The 16,771-nt window shown below is 55.5% G+C and overlaps 1 protein-coding gene across 2 annotated transcripts; it reads left to right on the top strand.

Annotated features, from left to right (window-relative positions):
• Positions 1-8,411: 8,411 nt before the first annotated feature.
• On the top strand, positions 8,412-16,552 carry CCDC113 (coiled-coil domain containing 113). 2 transcript variants are annotated; one of them, XM_054200004.1, is made up of 9 exons: positions 8,412-8,482; positions 8,876-9,002; positions 10,876-11,037; positions 11,969-12,124; positions 12,563-12,643; positions 13,186-13,350; positions 14,018-14,125; positions 14,688-14,843; positions 16,354-16,552. In XM_054200004.1, the coding sequence occupies exons 1-9, from the start codon at positions 8,418-8,420 to the stop codon at positions 16,414-16,416; spliced, it is 1,083 nt and encodes a 360-aa protein (XP_054055979.1). In that variant the 5' UTR covers positions 8,412-8,417; the 3' UTR covers positions 16,417-16,552. The 2 variants fall into 2 exon arrangements, with proteins under 2 accessions (XP_054055979.1, XP_054055980.1); XM_054200005.1 differs by lacking the exon at positions 12,563-12,643.
• Positions 16,553-16,771: the final 219 nt, after the last annotated feature.

The raw sequence follows: 16,771 nt of genomic DNA, 5'->3' as shown, positions 1-16,771 counted from the left end.
GGGCCGGCGAGGCGGGGCGCGGCGCGCAGGAGGGCGGCGGCGGCGGCGGGCGGCGGTAGGGCCAGGCCGGAGCGGGGCGGGGCCGGCCCGGGGGCGGCGGGCGCGGGGCCCGCGCGGAGCGTGCCGAGGCCCGGGCCCGGTGCCGGCGGCGGCTGCAGCCTGGGCCGGCCCCGAGCGCCGCGCAGCCAACCCGGAAAAGGCGCCGCGAGAGGCGCCCGCCCGCCACCGCCCGCCGCGCAGCAGCGCCCCCCGGCGGCGCGGAGGTCCGGCCCCGCGGCGCCCGCTCGCCGGGCGGCTGCCGTCACGCAGCGTCACGCAGCGTCACGCCGCGTCACGCCCCCCGCCACCACCGCAAGTGTCGCTTCCCCGCCAGGCCCTCGTCCCCGCTCCTCCTCCCGCCTCGTGTCACCCGCCACCCAGCCCCTCGCCATCCCCTGCCACCCGCCCGACCTCCTCCTGTCCCCAGCGCGGCTTCGTCGCACCCTGTCACCCCCTTGTCACCCCCTTGTCACCCCCTCACACCCTATCGCAGACTCTGTCACCTCCGCTGCCCCCGTCACGCCCCCCCCCCAGTCCTGTCACAGCCCCGGTCAGTCCCCTGTTGCACCGTCACCCTCGCCATCACCTGCCTCAGCCACTGTCGCTGTCCATCATTTCCCCCTGTGGCTCCATCACCTCTTGTCACTCCCAAGGTGGGACCTTGGATGGAGGAAAGGCTTCGTGTTCCTCTGGAGGGACTTCATGGAACCACAGGCTGGCTGAGGTTGGAGGCACCTCTGAAGGTCATCTGGTCCAACCACGTGCTCTAGTGGGGCCACCCAGAGCTGTCTGCCCAGGACTGTGCCCAGATGACTTCTGAATACCTCCATGGATGGAGACTCCACAGCCTCTCCAGGCAACCTGCACCAGTGCTTGGTCACCCTCACAGAGCAAGTGCCTCCTGATGTTCAGAGGGAACCTCCTGTGTGTCAGTTTGTGCCCATGGCCTCTGGTCATGGAAAAGCCTGGCTTTATCTTCTTTGTACCCTCCCTCCAGTCCCTCAGTCATCTTCATGGCCCTTCGCTGGGCTCTCCTTAGTATGTCCCTGTCTCTCTTATACTGAGGAGCCCAGCACTGGACATGGCACCCCAGGGTTTGGCCCACCATTGCTGAGCAGAAGGGAAACATCCCCTCCCTCTGCTTCCTGGCAATATTTTGCCTAAAGCAGCCCAGGACACCATTAGTCTTCTTTGCAGCTTATGTTCAGCTTGGTGTCTACCAAGACTCTCAGGTCTTTTTCAGCCATGCTGCTTCCCAGCTGGGTGGCCCCCATTGTATGTTGGTGCCTGGTGTTGTTCCTCCCCAGGGACAGGACTTTGCACCTCTACTAGTTCAGGAGAACTTCAGCAGGTTCCTGTCAGCCCATTTCTCCAGCCTGTCCAGGCCCCTCTAGATGGCAGCATGACCCTCTGGAGTACCAGCCACTCCTCCCACTTTGATGTCATCTGCCAGCCTGCTGAGGGTGCGCCCTGCCCCATCACCCAGATCATTAATGAAGATGATTGGACTGGCCTAATGTATTGGCCTTTACCTAATGCAGAGCCCAGAGGGCCATTCACCTTCTTTGCAGCCAGGGCACGTTGCTGGCTCCTTTTCAGCTTGGTGTCCACCAGGACACCCAGGGCCTTTTCAGAAAAGCTCCTTCCCAACAGGACTGGACCCTGGCATACCCTGCTAGTGACCGGCCTCCAACTACACTTGGTGCCACTAGTCACCACCCTCTGGGCCGCTTTTGAACCCACCTTACGCCCTCATCTCCCTGGTGCGTCCCAGGGGAGCTGCCAACTCCAGCCCTTCCCCAGGCCCACGCCAGCCAGGTGCAGCCAGGGCTCAGCACCAGCCACTAGCCCATGAGGTGACAGAGCAGAGCTCGGGACACCGCTTGCTTGGTCTTCCTCTGGTGCTGCTCCTGGCTGGCCTCCAAACATCAGCTTAGGCTCAGCTGGAAATTAGACTTGGCTCCAGGCAAGTTTCATGCTGGCTGCTGAGGAGCCTTTCCAGCCATCAGGTCACAGGGCCACCACTGTCCTTCCTTTTCTGTAGGTGTGCACTTTTAAGTCAAAACCAAGGTGAGGTTGGAGCCTTCAAACTGTGTGTAGATTTTGCTATTTTGCTTGGTATTGCTATTAATGGGAACAGCAGCACTCAGCAGACAGAGGAGATAAGCCTTAGGCTGCTCTCCCTGATGGAAGCACATAAAGAGATGATTTTCTTTTCCTTTGGATGCTAAGAAAGGAAAAGGACCCACAGGGCTCTGGATTCATAGGGCTAAAGCTGATGTGAGGACTGGGCTTCGAGGCTTTGGGGAAACCAAAGGAAAGTATCCCTGGAAAGACGGAGTCAACTGTGCACTGCAAAAACCAGTGAGCCTTCCAGGTACCTGAGGCTAAATGAGGAGAAAACCCAACAAGAATTTTTACTCTGGGTCCCAACCAAATGCAGTCCAGGCAAGACTTCCGCAGGCTCTTTGGGAAATGAGGAGGATGTGTTCAAAATGCTCACTCCCCCAGGGCACTCGAGAGACAGGGCAAGCCCGACACCGACTCCTGCCAAACCTGTCTTAGCAAAGTGAGAGGAAAATCAGCTGTCCTTAGAATCATAGAATCTTTATGGTTAGAAAGGACCTTTGAGATCATCGAGTCCAAGCATACACACACAAAAACCAAAACCAACCAACCAAACAAAACGAAAATAAAAACCAACAACCCCTACAATCTCTGTCACTAGAGCATGCCCTGAAGTGCCAAATCTACATGTTTCTTAAATACCTCTAGGGATGGTGACTCAACCACCTCCCTGGGCAGCCTGTTCCAGTGCCTGACCACTCTTGCAGTAAAGTAATTCTTCCTAATATCTAATCTAAACCTCCCCTGCCGCAACTTCAGACCATTCCCCTGGTCCTGTCATTATTCACTTGGGAGAAGAGGCCAACACCCACCTCTCTACAACATCCTTTCAGGTAATTGTAGAGGGCAATGAAGTCTCCCCTAACATGCCCAGCTCCCTCAGCCTCTCCTCATATGACCTGGTCTCCAGACTCCTCACCAGCCTGGTAGCTCTCCTCTGGACACGCTCCAGCACTTCAATGTCCCTCTTGTACAGAGGGGCCCAGAACTGAACACAGCACTCGAGGTGAGGCCTCACCAGTGCCGAGTACAGAGGCACCATCGCTTCCCTACTCCTGCTGGCCACGTTATTCCTGATACAAGCCAGAATGCTGTTGGCCTTCTTGGCCACCTGGGCACACTGCTGGCTCATGTTAAGCTGGCTGTCCACCAGCACCCCCAGGTCCTTTTCTGCTGGGCAGCTTTCCAGCCGCTCTTCCCCAAGCCTGTAGTGTTGCTTGGGGTTGTTGTGACCGAAATGCAGGACCTGGCACTTGGCCTTATTAAACCTCATACAGCTGGCCTTGGCCCATCCATCCAGCCTGTGCAGGTCCCTCTGTAGAGCCTTCCTACCCTCAAGCAGATCAACTCTCCCACCTAGTTTGGTGTCATCTGCAAACTTACTGAGGGTGCACTCAATCCCCTCATCCAGATCATTGATAAAGATGTTAAACAAAACTGGCCCCAAAACTGAGCCCTGAGGGACACCACTGGTGACAGGACACCAAGAAGATTTTGCCCCATTAATCACAACTCTCTGGGCGTGGCCATCCAGCCAGTTTTTAACCCAGCGAAGAGTACACTTGTCTATGCCATGATTCACCAGCTTCTCCAGGAGAATGCTGTGGGGGATGGTGTCAAAGGCCTTACCAAAGTCCAGATAGACAATGTCCACAGCCTTCCCTGCATCCAGAAGGTGGGTCACATGGTCATAGAAAGAGATCAGGTTGGTTAAGCAGGACCTCCCTTTCCTAAACCCATGCTGGCTGGCCCTGATCCCTTGGCTGCCCTGCACTTGCCGTGAGAGCTCACTCAAGATGATCCTCTCCATGATCTTTCCTGGTACCGAGGTCAGGCTGACAGGCCTGTAGTTCCCTGGATCCTCCTTCCGACCCTTCTTGTAGATGGGCATCACATTAGCCACCTTCCAGTCATCTGGTACCTCCCCTGTTGACCAGAATTGTTGATAAATGATGGAGAGAGGCTTGGTGAGCTCTCCCGCCAGCTCCCTGAGTACTCTTGGGTGAATCCCATCCAGCCCCATAGACTTATGTGCGTCTAGGTGCAGAAGCAGATCATCGACTACTTCCTCCTGGATTATGGGTGGGTTGTTCTGCTCTCCATCCTTATGTTCCGTCTCCAGAGGCTGAACCCCCTGGGGATAGCTGGTCTGACTATTGAAGACGGAGGCAAAGTAGGCATTAAGTATCTCGGCCTTTTCCTTGTCCTTGGTTGCAACTTTCCTCCCCGCATCCAGTAAGGGATGGAGATTCTCCCTGACTCTCTTCTTGTTGACGTATTTATAAAAACTTTTTTTGTTGTCCTTTACGTTAGTAGCCAAGTTGAGCTCCAGCTGGGCTTTTGCCTTCCTAATTTTCTCTCTGTATAACCTAACGAGATCTCTGTACTCCTCCTGAGTTGCCTGTCCCTTCTTGCAAAGGTGGTAAACCCTCCTTTTATTCCTAAGTCCCATCAGAAGTTCCTTATTCATCCAGACTGGCCTTTTTCCCCACCTTTAATCTTGTGACACTTGGGGACAGCCTGCTCCTGGCCTTTAAGATTTCCTTCTTGAAGAGCGTCCAGCCTTCCTGGACCCCTTTGCCCTTCAGGACTGTCTCCCAAGGGACTCTCTCAACCAGTGTCCTGAACTGGCTAATGTCCGCCCTCCGGAAGTCCAGGGTGGAGGTTTTGCTAACCCCTCTCCTTACATTGCTATGTATTGAAAACTTGACCATTTCATGATCACTAAACCCAAGACAACCTCCAACCACCACATCTCCCACTAGTCCTTCTCTGTTTGTGAACAGTAGGTCTAGCGAGGGACCTCCCCTGGTAGGCTCACCTACCAGTTGTGTCAGGAAGTTATCTCCCACGCACTTGAGGAACCTCCTAGCCTGCCTGCTCTCTGCTGTGTTATATTTCCAGCAGATACTCGGCAGGTTGAAGTCCCCAACCGGAACAAGGGCTGGCGATTGCGAGACTTCAGCCAGCCGCTTATAGAAGACTTCATCTGTCTCTTCATCCTGGTTGGGTGGTCTATAGCATACTCCCAGCACAAGATCTCCCTTATTTGCCTTCCCCTTCATCCTTACCCATAAACACTCGACTTTATCATCACTGGAATCTAGTTCTATACAATGAAAACATTCCCTAATGTACAGAGCCACACTCCCGCCTCTCCTTCCTTGTCTATCCCTTCTGAAGAGCTGATAGATTTGGGGAAGTCTGCCATGTCTGGAGTCCAGCTTACTCACCTCTTCCTATCAGGACCACAGAGTGAAGATGAACATCATCTAGCACCTGGAAGAGATCAGCAAAGCAGTCAGCCCTTGCATAAATTAGACTTAATGACAGTGTATGTAATGGCATTGAGTCACAGGTCTGAAGTGGTGCCATGATACTGGCGTGTGTGTATGGCTTTTTCGCAGAGCGAGACGGCTGGAGCTGCAGCGCTGCATGGCTGCCTTCCTCTCCCCTGGTAAATTCTGCATAGCACCTGGGTAAAACCCTGCATTAAAAGGGAGATTTGCATTCCACAGTGTGCCGCTCAGACATCGAGTTGGCTAACGTTTTTCTGCAGGATCATTTTCCTGGTGGAGTACATCGGGTTGTCAGCAGTTTTGTCACCAGTGACATCTTCCTCGGTGCTTTACCACTGGGACACAGGCAGGCTACCGAACCGGAGTGCCAGCCTGATTTCTGCCAGCTCCTCCAGCTGGTGCCCTGGCCGCCCGTCTGGGGTAACCGGGGCTGACTGCTGGTTTCTGATGCTGCCTGGCACTTCCCGCAGCAAAATAGCCCTGTTTGCAGTTTCAGGGCAGTTTGCCAAGCTTTGCCTACTTTCTCTGAAATGCTAGTGAGCTGGTTTTATTATTATTATTATTATTATTATTATTATTATTATTATTATTATTACTGTTTTCAAATCTGGCCAGAAAGGTCCAGCTGTTTCCCAGAGCAAAGTCAGGGAAAATATGCTTTCGGCCATTAAAAACACCTGGAGATTTTGTCCTGAAAGTACTTCGGAGCCTGGTGTTTGGCAAGGGCCAGACCTTCTGGCAGAGAAATGCTGAGTCTCCTGCTGACCTCTGAAAAGCGTTGTGCAGCTGGACGGAGGTATAAACATCTTAAAATCGTCCCCCCACCTTCCTGTAGCTGCAAAACCTCCGTCACAACTTTGCTGAACTCTTCAGAAATGCCATCCCTGACCATGGCTGCTCTGGGCCGCTCAACTGCCTCTCCCCACTCAGCTGAACAATGAAATACTGTCTGCCTCAGATTGGAGCTTCAGAAAGTGTGGGCCGGTGCAGAGACCAACAGCCTGGTGTTACGATTAACTTGGTGGTCTTAATCAGCTACCTCACACAAGCACTGCTTTTAACAAAGGTTTTAATTCATGACCCCGTGTTAAGCTTTTTCATGGGATCCCCATGCCACCCTGCACGCAAAGAGGACCTCCAGGCTGTGCCACATACGTGCTGTCCCTTCCTCCTTGTCTTGAAATGCCTCACTTCTGGCATCGAGTTCTGTATGCGATGAAGATCCTGCAGTGAGGTGTATCTGTCCCTGCACCCGAGGAGGCTGTTAAGCATGGTTCCTCCCGTGAATCGGATGCGGTTATGACTCAAGATGCGTTTTGAAGATGAGTTTTGACATATTCTGGCCAGAAATAGGACTGGCATTGCCAGGGCATTGATTTTTCCCCCGTTTATATAATTAGGTCGACTTGCATCCCTCATCCCAGAAAAGCAGTGGAGATGCATCACTGGCCACACCACCAACTTTCAGGGGAGAGCTGCACATTTAAACAGACCTGCCACCCGCCTCAATTGGTCCTGAGCATCCAGTGCAAGGAAGACAAAGCACATCGCTGTGCCGTGGTCTGGATCCAGCCACAGGGATACTTCAAAACTATGCTCCACACGCTCCCAAAGCTCCTAAAATTAGGCATTCCTTTTGGGCGGCTGTCTTCAAGACCGGCGCTACTGTTCCCCCCCGGTTTTACAGCCAGGCTGTGATAAAGCAGAGCGTGTAAGAGGCAGATTGCAGTGTCACAGGCAGAGAAAGCCCCATCGTGGTGCAGGTGCACCCAGTGAGCTCCAGAGGGTTTGCCACCCGGCTGATCATCAGATCCTGTCCAGCGTGTCCGGAGAGGAGGAGCTGGGAGGCAGCGCCTGACCAGGAGCTTCTGGGAGTGGGCACTGCGGGACCAGGAGCGATGTGCACCCCAGGAGACCCCTGGAGGGGTGCCCCTTCGTCATCACACTCCCCTGTGTCGCTCTGGCCAGCCCCCTGCAGATGCGTTTGTACCGCAGGCACCTCGCCACGGGCTCAGGGACCGCCCCCCGCCCCCCCCCCGCTGCAGAGCCTCTCGGGCAGGGGACATCTGTGTCACTGGGGCTGCCTCCCCCTGCACCCTTCCAGCAGCACCTTCCCCCTCCCTGAAGGCTGCAGGACCCCCCGGACCCTGCGTGGGGTGTGTGCACATGTGCGTGTGCATGTGTCCTGGCGCGTGTGCATGTGTGTGTACATGAGACCCCATGTGTGTCCATACGTGTGTCCATGTGTCCCCATGTCTCCTGTGCCCCCACCCATGTCCCCCCATGCCCTGTGCCCTATGTCCCATGTCCACCAGTGTCCCCATGTCCCCCTGTGTCCCCATGCCCACTATTCCCATGCCTGTATCTTCCCATGCTTCCCTGTCCCCATGTTTCCCCATTCTTCCTGTCCCTTTGTCCCCCCATGGCCTGTGTCCCATGTCCCACCGTGTCTCCACGGGCCCTGTCACTGTGCCCATGTCGCCCCATGCCCCCTATCCCCGTGTCCCCCCATTCCCCCGTCTCCATGTTCCCCCATGCCCTGTGTCCCATGTCCCACCTCTGTCCCTGTGACACTGTGTCTCCCCATACACCTGTCCCTCTGTCCCCATGTCCCCGTGTTCCCTGTCCCGTGCCCATGTATCCCCATGCCCCCTGTCCCCATGTCCCCCCATTCCCCCTGTCCCTGTGTCCCCCCATATCTTATGTCCCACGTCCCGTGCCCGCCCGTGTTCCCGTGTCCCATGACCCCTCCACGTCCCCTGTCCCCCCCTGTCCCCACGCCCCCTGTCCCCCCATCCCCCATGAGTCCCCATGTCCCATGCCCCCCTGGGCCTGTGCCCCGTGTCCCCCCACGTCCCACGCCTCCTGTCCCCATGTCCCACGTCCGCCCCGTGTCCCCGCGTCGCCCCGGTGTCCCGTGCCCTCCCCCGCCGGCCGTTGCCAGGAGACGCCATGGCGGAGTGGCGCCTGGCGGCGCTGCCGCTGCCGCAGCTCCGGGCGCAGCTCCGGGAAGCGCGGTATGGGCGGCCGGGGGGGGACGGGGCCTGGGGGTCCGGGCCGGGCCGGGCCGGGCCGGGCCAGGGTGGGTAGGGCCGGGCAGGGTGCCCCCGGCAGCCCCCGCGCTGGGCACCGTCCCCAGAGGCGCCGGTGGTCCCCATGGTCGGTCTGCGCCCAGGGTCTCCCGCCCCAGACCCCCGGGGGGGACGCACGCTGCGCCCTGTGCTCTGCCGGCTGCCTCGGGTCTAGGAAGGAGCGGGTCTGGCCGACCCCCTGTGTCCTGGCCGGGGTGACCTGGTTCAGGCCCTCCCACCCGCGTCGGGCCGGCCGCTGTTGCCTGTGGTCGCCCGGTTTGGCTCAGCCATCCCCCCTGACACGGCGCTTGGCTCAGCCCGACCCCCTTCTCCTCGCAGCTACGCCAATGCCCTGCTCCGAACTGAGGTGGAAATGTTTGAGAAATGGTACTGCAAGATGGAGCCCTCCGGCCCCTTGCTCCAGCTGCTGACGGAGGCGCCCGATGCCCCACCGGAGCTGACGCAGGTACCGGCAGGACACCGGCTGCGCGACTGCAGGGACTGGGTTTTCGGGTCTGGCTGTCGCCGTGCTTCCTCCCTCCGCAGCCCCTCTGAGCTCCTGATCTCGGCGCTCATCTGACGGGAGGTCAGCAGGCAAGCTCCCCGCATTGACATGGGGTGGAGAAAGTCCCCCGACAGCCCTCTGCGCTTGGTCTTCACAGCGACAAGCCCTTAACCCAGACACCTGCTTGCAAAACGGTGCTTCTGGACTTGCAGGTGTAAGAGTTTAGGCCTTGCCTGCACTCTGCAAAGGCCAGGCTGCCTTCTGGTTTCTCCTCCTCCACCTGATGCTGTCCCTTCCCTGTGTTATAGATTGAGGCCCAATAATTGACAGGAACCAGTCCAATTAATCAAATTAGTTTATTAAGCAAGCGGCAACAAGCAAAACAGCGCTGGGCGGCCGGGGAGTCTTTGCTCCGCCAACGGCGCACACCCACTCCCCGAAAGTAGTTGATTATATACTCTTCTGGTTCCCGTATATGTGTCAATCCTGGTATATTCCGTGTCTAAGCGACGTGTTGCTAGGGGGTCGGTCTTGTCCCGCCTCCTGATGGTCGTGAGACTGAAGGCTCCTCATCTTTATCAGTGTCCTTGGGGAGACTCTTTTCAGCTTATCTCACAAATTAGCTCTTCCCTTTGAAGTGTTAAAACACACCAGATGCCTGTGATTTAGGCCTTGAAGTGTCAAAGTGCCCCAGACAGCACACCGGATGCCTGTGATTTAGGCCTTTAGGTATCAAAGTGCACCAGATAACACGCTGGATGCCTGCGATTCAAGTATGTGAAGAGTCGAAACAGTGTAAGTTTTCACCAGCCTTTAAGAAAGCATGATTTGATTAACAAACATGATTCTATTTATCACACCTGTGTGTGCCCTCCTGAACATCGAGTGCCAGGGAGATCTGGAATGAGTTAACCCCCCCGCCCCGCCAAGCATAATTTGGAGTAGAAGTTAAACAAATAGGGAGGCTGGTCGCGAGAAAGCAGGAGACTTGGCCAAGGCTGTGCCAGGTCTGTGACGAGATGCTCTCCTCCCTCCTGGGGAAGTCTACGCATGCCCAGAGCGGTATGCATCCACACTCGGGTACCTCCACTGAGGTCCTGCTGCTCTCTTCCTTCTCGCTGGAGCCGTCAACGGGCTTTTGGAGCAGATTTTCACCTCCTGGCCCAAACATCACCTTTTCGCCAGAGGCACAGTGAACAGAAGCTCTGGAGTCTTTGCCGCGGAGCTCCTTTCAGCCAGCATCCTGCGCTGGGTTTTAGCACCTGCCTGAGTCCAAAGTAGCTGCTTTCTGGATAGTACCAGGCTGAGCCCTTAGAAACTTTGCCTTGGGCCAGGTTCACTTGCCCTCTGAAAAGCAGTGCCCGCCTTGCTGTGTCCCCACAGCACTGGGAATTGCTCCAGAGCGGTGTCAGTTCTTCCGAGAGCACACTCCAGCAGGAAGCTCAGCTCCTTAGGGCGTCTGACCCAGGCAGTGCTCGGAGATCCCATCTGTCCTACACAGCAATCAGCATCATGGCCACAAAGAGGTGTTTTACCTGCCCACGTGAAGCTGTCACATTGGCTTTAACCTCTAGCCCTGGTTTTGCCTGTTGAATTGAACCGAAAGTGCTTACATAGGAGGGCTTTGAGGGCAGATGAGAGGACAGATGGGGTCAGCCCAGGTGTGGCCCTGAGTTACCTCTCCTCTGGAGAGGCCTCCTTGTCGTTGCTGTAAGCTGAAATCCCTCTAATGTGACTGTTGAGCTTATTTTCTTTTTGAATACAGGAAAATGCAGCAACAGTTGGCCAATGCGGGCTTTCTAATGGCACCTGCGTTGTTCATTGGTTGTTGCAGACACGTGGCAGGTACAAATCCAAGTTGCATGGGGCGACGGACTATTTTGTAGGCCTGACAGTGGAGCAGAAATGTGAGCTGGCTGAGCGGGAGCTGGCTGAGATGAAGGATGAGATTCAGAGGCTGAAGGACGACTCGGAGCAGACCTTGCAGGACCTGGAGGTATGGCTGTCCAGGACCCTTACGATCACCAAGGTGTGGTAAGACAGAGAGTGGGAGTCATAACTGTCTTGAAGGCAAGTACAGCAGCAGAGATCAGAGGTGCCCGGTCTTTAAAGATGGATCTTATTATAGCAGGAACTAGCAATAATACAGGCGAAGGGAATATTGTTAGGTAGAGAAGCTCAGACCTGGTGTGTGAGATGAAGAAATCAATGCTTGAAAGAAAAATCTCCTTTTTGTCACCTTCTTGAAGGTGTGCCATTTGTGCCAGGCATATTTTTCATTCCAGAAGCTCCCAGAAGCTCCCCAATTTGGCTGGGCTCTATGCAGTCCTCTCCGGGGTCTGCCTTTCTGCTGTCTCTGGGATTTCTTAAGAGAGCGCTCCAAGTCCCCAAGACTGCGTTCCTGCTGCAGGCTCCTTGTGGCTGTATCGCCATCTCTGTCTGCCCTGTGCTGGCTGCCGAGACCTCCTCCTAGTCAAGATTCTCGGGAGTTTTCGGGGAAGGAGAGACCTCTACATTCAGTTCAGACCACTGATGCTGCCTGCAGTGGCCAGGAGAGGTGAAGCAGGCAGCCTGTCCCTCTGTGTGGCCACAGGGCATACGCGGTAAACAAAGGGTGGTAATTTGTCTTATGTTGGCTTTGTCAGACTGGCGATGTTTGTGGGACAGGATGGAGCAATAGATGTTGAAGTTCAGGCAGGTGAAAGATTTTTTTTCTCGTTCTCTTTGAGTCAGTGAAGTAGTGGTGCTGCGTGAGCCTGCATCATGTGCCCAAGCTGCACAGGGTGAAGCTCAGTGCTCTCACAGGAGAAATGCTAGTAATGCTAGCAGAGAGCATGCCTGCTGCTTTCTGCTGTTCTCTGTTCCCGAAGCTGTTTGAACAAGGGAAGTTAGCACCTCTGGACTGTTACGTGTCTTTATTTCTACAGGCAGTCATAGAAGAAGCAGATGTTTGGTGGGCTGATGTTAAGAAAGCCATCAGTGACTTTGAGAAAGACATCATCAGCACCATCTCCAGCAAGAAAGGGAGTATCATAGCTTCTGAGAAGCTGCTGAGATACATGGAGGAGAAGAACCGCCAGAGGGTCAGTCCACCATGGCAAATTTTGAGGCTGGTCTGTCATTTAACAAGTATGTTGGTTAGGAACATGCTAGTTCCCATACTCCTGTGTGGCCTACAGCAGGTTTTCAGACTGTCTTAGCAAGTTCCTTTGGACAGCCCTTGTCATGCTTGTCAGGCGCTACATAGCCCAGGTGCTCGTCAGGCTGCTGAGCTGCAGCACAGCTGTGAGCACAGGTGATGCAGGGCTCTTAGCCGAGCCTGGGAAAGGGCATGGCTGTGTCCTTGTGTTTGGGGCAGGGTGATGCTGAGCAGTGTTTCTCGCTGGGCTCCTTTCTAAGCCAGCGGTGAAGGCTACAATGCGGATGAGGTGAAGGGGAACCACACCATAAGGAGTGGGGTCTGGGTGCTCTTTCTCCTCCCAGGCTCTACTATTCCACTTTAATCTGCTGTCTTTCCTTAGGATCTGCTGAGAGAGAAGTTGTGCTTGAAAAATTATTTGCTCAAGGGTTACAAGAAGAAGCTGCAGCAGCAGCTCAGGCAGGTGTGTGCAGCCCTTGAGGAGAAGCAGGAACTAGATGGTCCCTTGAAGAATGAAAGGAGTACAGCCCAGTGAAGACACAGGGCATGCTCTGTGTAGACGTGCATGGCCCTTCTCCTCCTCCCCTTCCTCCTTTGCTCCTGGCCTTGCTGCCTTTATCTTCTGCCCAGGTTCTGACCTGGCACGTGTCTGCGTGCACGGGATGAGACCAGAAGTCTCACAGAGTGGAAGCTGGCAGATCTCTTTGTGCCCTTGGTGCTGTGGAAAAAATGTATGGTGGATCAGAGCAGTTCCCTGGGGACTGGCTGCTGCTGCTGGCATGGCAGAAGCCTCACCAGAGGGGACTTGTCTGCACTGCTCGGACCTTCTAAGCCAGGACACAGAGCACCTGTTCAGTGGCACACTGTGCCTCACGTTTCTCCCCAAGCCCCAGGTTTGCAGACAGGTTTGAAGACTGTGTTCTTCAGGTCTGCTTTCCCCACAGAGCAAAGCTCTCTCCCTTGGGATGCAGCTTTGGTCGGCAACCTACAGCTCTACTTCCTTAGGGTTTGCAGAAGGAGCAGATGGGAGAGACACTCTGTGAGGTCCGTTTGCAGCAGCTGCAGGTTAGAAATGCCCAGTACCAGGAGAAGATTGATGAGAAGAACCAGGAGCTGCTGCAGCTAAAACTAACCTCAGGGAAGACTGTCCAAGTCCTCAACTTCTATAAAGTGAGTGAACCTCCCAGGACCTCTGTTTTGCCTTTCTCCTCTTTTTGAAGGTCACACATGAGCTGATTAACAGCTCCTGCATCTTTCCCTTTCTCGGTCAGAGGGTGCCGAGCACCTCTCTGCCTTCCCACTGACTTAGCAGTTTGGTTGAGGGGTTTGCCTGACACACCAAACGCAGCGATGCCCTCGTTCATGTTTGGCTGCAGCCTGATAACGGGGTTGATGCTTTGCAGCATGGTTATTTTACACCCCAGGGGAAAATCCTAGTAGGGAAGAGCTTTGGTGCTGACTTGCACAGGAAAATACATTTCTTACATAACCTGTGACATTTGAAAAGATGTCATGAGCTGCAGCCATCACTCTGAGTCTCTGCTCTTGTCAGTGAAAAGTGCTTCTCAGCTGGGTGTATTTGCTTCTCTCTGATCGGCCGTTCTGTCTGGCTAAGTCCTAAACCCTGGCTGCTGTGCCGCGGGCTGTGCCGCAGGGTGTCACAGAGGACATAACGAAGCAGTGGCTGTATGACCAGGGCACGAGGCTGCCTTCTGCGGGGGACGAGCAGTGCCGCAGAGCTCCCCTGAGACCAAGCTGGAGGAGTAGAGGGGTGGCTTTGCAGGTGGCTAGGAGCTGCCGCTGTGCCTGCTGATGCCGTCCTGCTCTCATGTTCCAGAGGAAGCTGCAGGATGCCATGGAAATGTCCACATCTCTGATGAAGGACATCTCCCAGAGGAAGGAACTGCTGGGGAAAATTGAAAGAGAAGCTGCTCTGGTGGAGGAGGTAAGGGAGTGATTTGGGAAGCACTGAGACTTCACTTGGGAGGACTTTTTTGGGGTACTTTTTGTGGTATGTTGGATACTGATGCCCATTTGAGGCCCAGCACCTACCTGGATACCTGTGTGCCTTTCTGGATCTGAGCAAGTCCCAGGGCTCCTGCCGGTGCCAGGGAGCACGGGCAAGTTTGTAGAACAGGTCACGTTGTGGATTTTGGCCCTGGCTCCACAGGGACCTGCCCCTACCTTCTTGAAATTCTGTTTCCTTGAACTTTTCATCAGCAGCGTCCCCCCCAGGGAGAAGCGGCACTGCTGTCATGCAGTCTGGGGACACACAGCCTGGCGGGGACACCAAAGCTTTGGGAAGCGGGTTTAAGGGGCTCCCTAGCAGTGCTGCCTGGCAGGGATGGAGGCACTGGTGGGTGCATGCCACTGCTCCCCCTGCAGTGCTGAGGGTTTAATTTATCCTGCCTGCCTGCTCCTCCGGAGTTCTGGTCCCTCTGTCCACCAGTTGGCAGAGGGACATTTCCCTGGGATCTCCTTGCCCTTTGTCGCTATTCCTCTGGCAGCAACGAGCTGAAGCTGAGAGCGTGAACTGGCAGCTGCGGAAGCAGCTCTCAGACTACAGCGTCCCCTCTGTGCTGAGTTATGTGCAGAAGAAGGTGGCTGTTACTGACCTCAAAAACAGCCTCAAGGCTTGGGAGAGGAAGGCGGCAGTTGCCGAGGTGAGTGAGACCGGGCTGGGTGTGCGGGAGTCTGGACCATGTGCCAGCCCGGTGCTGGGTCCCGGTGGAGCTGCGTCTGTGCCTGCCCACCTGCAGCCACCCTGAGGACCGGAGTGCTCGCTCCTGACCCCCCGGGAAGCCACACCTGCGTTCTCGCATGGTGGTTTCACTGGTGCCTGGCAGAGCCAGAGGCTCTTCCTGTTTACGGAGCAGTGATCGCTCCCTACCCTGAGGACGGAGGCTGAATTTTAATGACTGGGCTCAGAGGGGAAGCCAAGGCAAGGACACAGCTTGTAATTGGACAGGAAGCACCATTGGGCTCTTGCTATACTGAAACCTCTTGTGGGTGTAAGGAGATGGGGACGTATGACAGCCCGGTACGTTTCCAGCTCCGCATATGTAAGCTGCACCGGCTTTTTCCAGCACCCCCGATGGCTCCCCAGTGCTTTTAGTCATCTTTGATGGTCTCAGACATTTCTTACTCCCTTTTATCTTGATGCTTCCCTGATAAGGAAAGGCTAGCCAAGACCCATGAGCGCATGGCAAAGTTGCAAGAATATCTTTGATTCTCCTCCTGCCCCAACTCCTGCAGCCTGGGAGGAGATGGAGAGATAACACAGAGGAGTGTAGTCAAAGCCTGGAAGTAGCAGGTCGTGTCTGTACCCCTGCCCCATGTGCACAGCAGCGTGGGGAGAGAAGTGGCTGAGTTGGACGGGACAGATAGTGTGGTCCTGTACCTTGACACCTGCTCGCCCTCGAGCAGAGATGGGCTTAGCTGTGGCTGGGACAGGGAAGGCTCAGGGCTTGCACCCGTCCAGCACTTATCCCCCCAGCACCCCAGTCGGGTGGCAGGGCTTATGTTGTCCAGCCTTTCTCGGGGGTCAGAACTGTGTGGATTTGGGCTTGATCCATCAGTGCCAGTGCTGTGAGGTCAGAAATAGTGGTCTGGCTGTGACTGCCCCAGAGCCGGTGGGCAGCCTGCCTGCTGGCCTGTCTTTGTGCAAGCAGATCCCTTCTCGCCCAGCTGCTCCCCTTGACTGGGAGACCCAGGCTCTGGCTTGCCTGCTGCCCATGCAGCAGTGCCCAGAGTCCTGCCAGCCTCTGGGAGCTGGAGAGCAGCAAGGGCTCAAGGGGCTAAAGAAGGAACCTGTAGCTGGCCCTGGAATAAGAGAGAGGCTATAAACCTGTTTTCTTTGCTGGCCCGTCTGTGGCAGGGCATGTCCAACGCCCCTGCTGCCATGCAAGGGGCTGTAGGTTTCTATACAGTGCTGTTGTGTGTGGTCTCCAGGCTTCCTGTGGCATTCAAGGGAGAAACCAAAGCTGGTGTAGACCTGCAGGAGCTCTCCTCAGCGTGCCACAGCGAGCACCAATCTCAGGTGGGAGCAGCAGGGGATGAAGGGGCAAGCAGTACAGCAGCTCAGGCCAGGCTAGATTCCAACCTTGCCACTTTCTCCACAACATATCACTGCTGTCTGAATGTAGTAAGGCCTTCCTTGTTCTCCTTTTGCAGATGACCTTGCAAAGCTACCGCAGAGCATGGAACCAGGTCAAGATGTCTGGTAACCAGCAGTAGGCTTCTCCGATGCTGCAAGGCGGGCAGTGGAAGCTGCAGAAGGAGCCAGCCCTGTGGGGATGTTTGCTGTCGAGTGGGTAAATGTAGCACCCTGCAAGCTGCAGTGAGATGAAACCACTTCTGCATGAAATGATAAAGAAACCCATGGCTCTGTTGTGAGGCCATCTCTTTGATCTGTCCCAGCATGTGGTGCCTTCTACCAGGCTTAGCTGCCTGGCCCCTTCGCAGGCCCTGCTAGGTCAGCCAGCTCTGCTCTGGGTGCTGCCCCCTCCCTCCGTCACCACAAGCAGTTATTCTCTGGTGATCAAATCTGACATGTTCATAGGAACCGTCCTTTCTCCCTGGGCAAGCCCTA

The sequence above is a fragment of the Rissa tridactyla genome, chromosome 4, assembly GCF_028500815.1.
Source record: "Rissa tridactyla isolate bRisTri1 chromosome 4, bRisTri1.patW.cur.20221130, whole genome shotgun sequence".
Taxonomy (NCBI): domain Eukaryota; kingdom Metazoa; phylum Chordata; class Aves; order Charadriiformes; family Laridae; genus Rissa; species Rissa tridactyla.
This window is presented reverse-complemented; position numbering and strand designations above follow the sequence as displayed.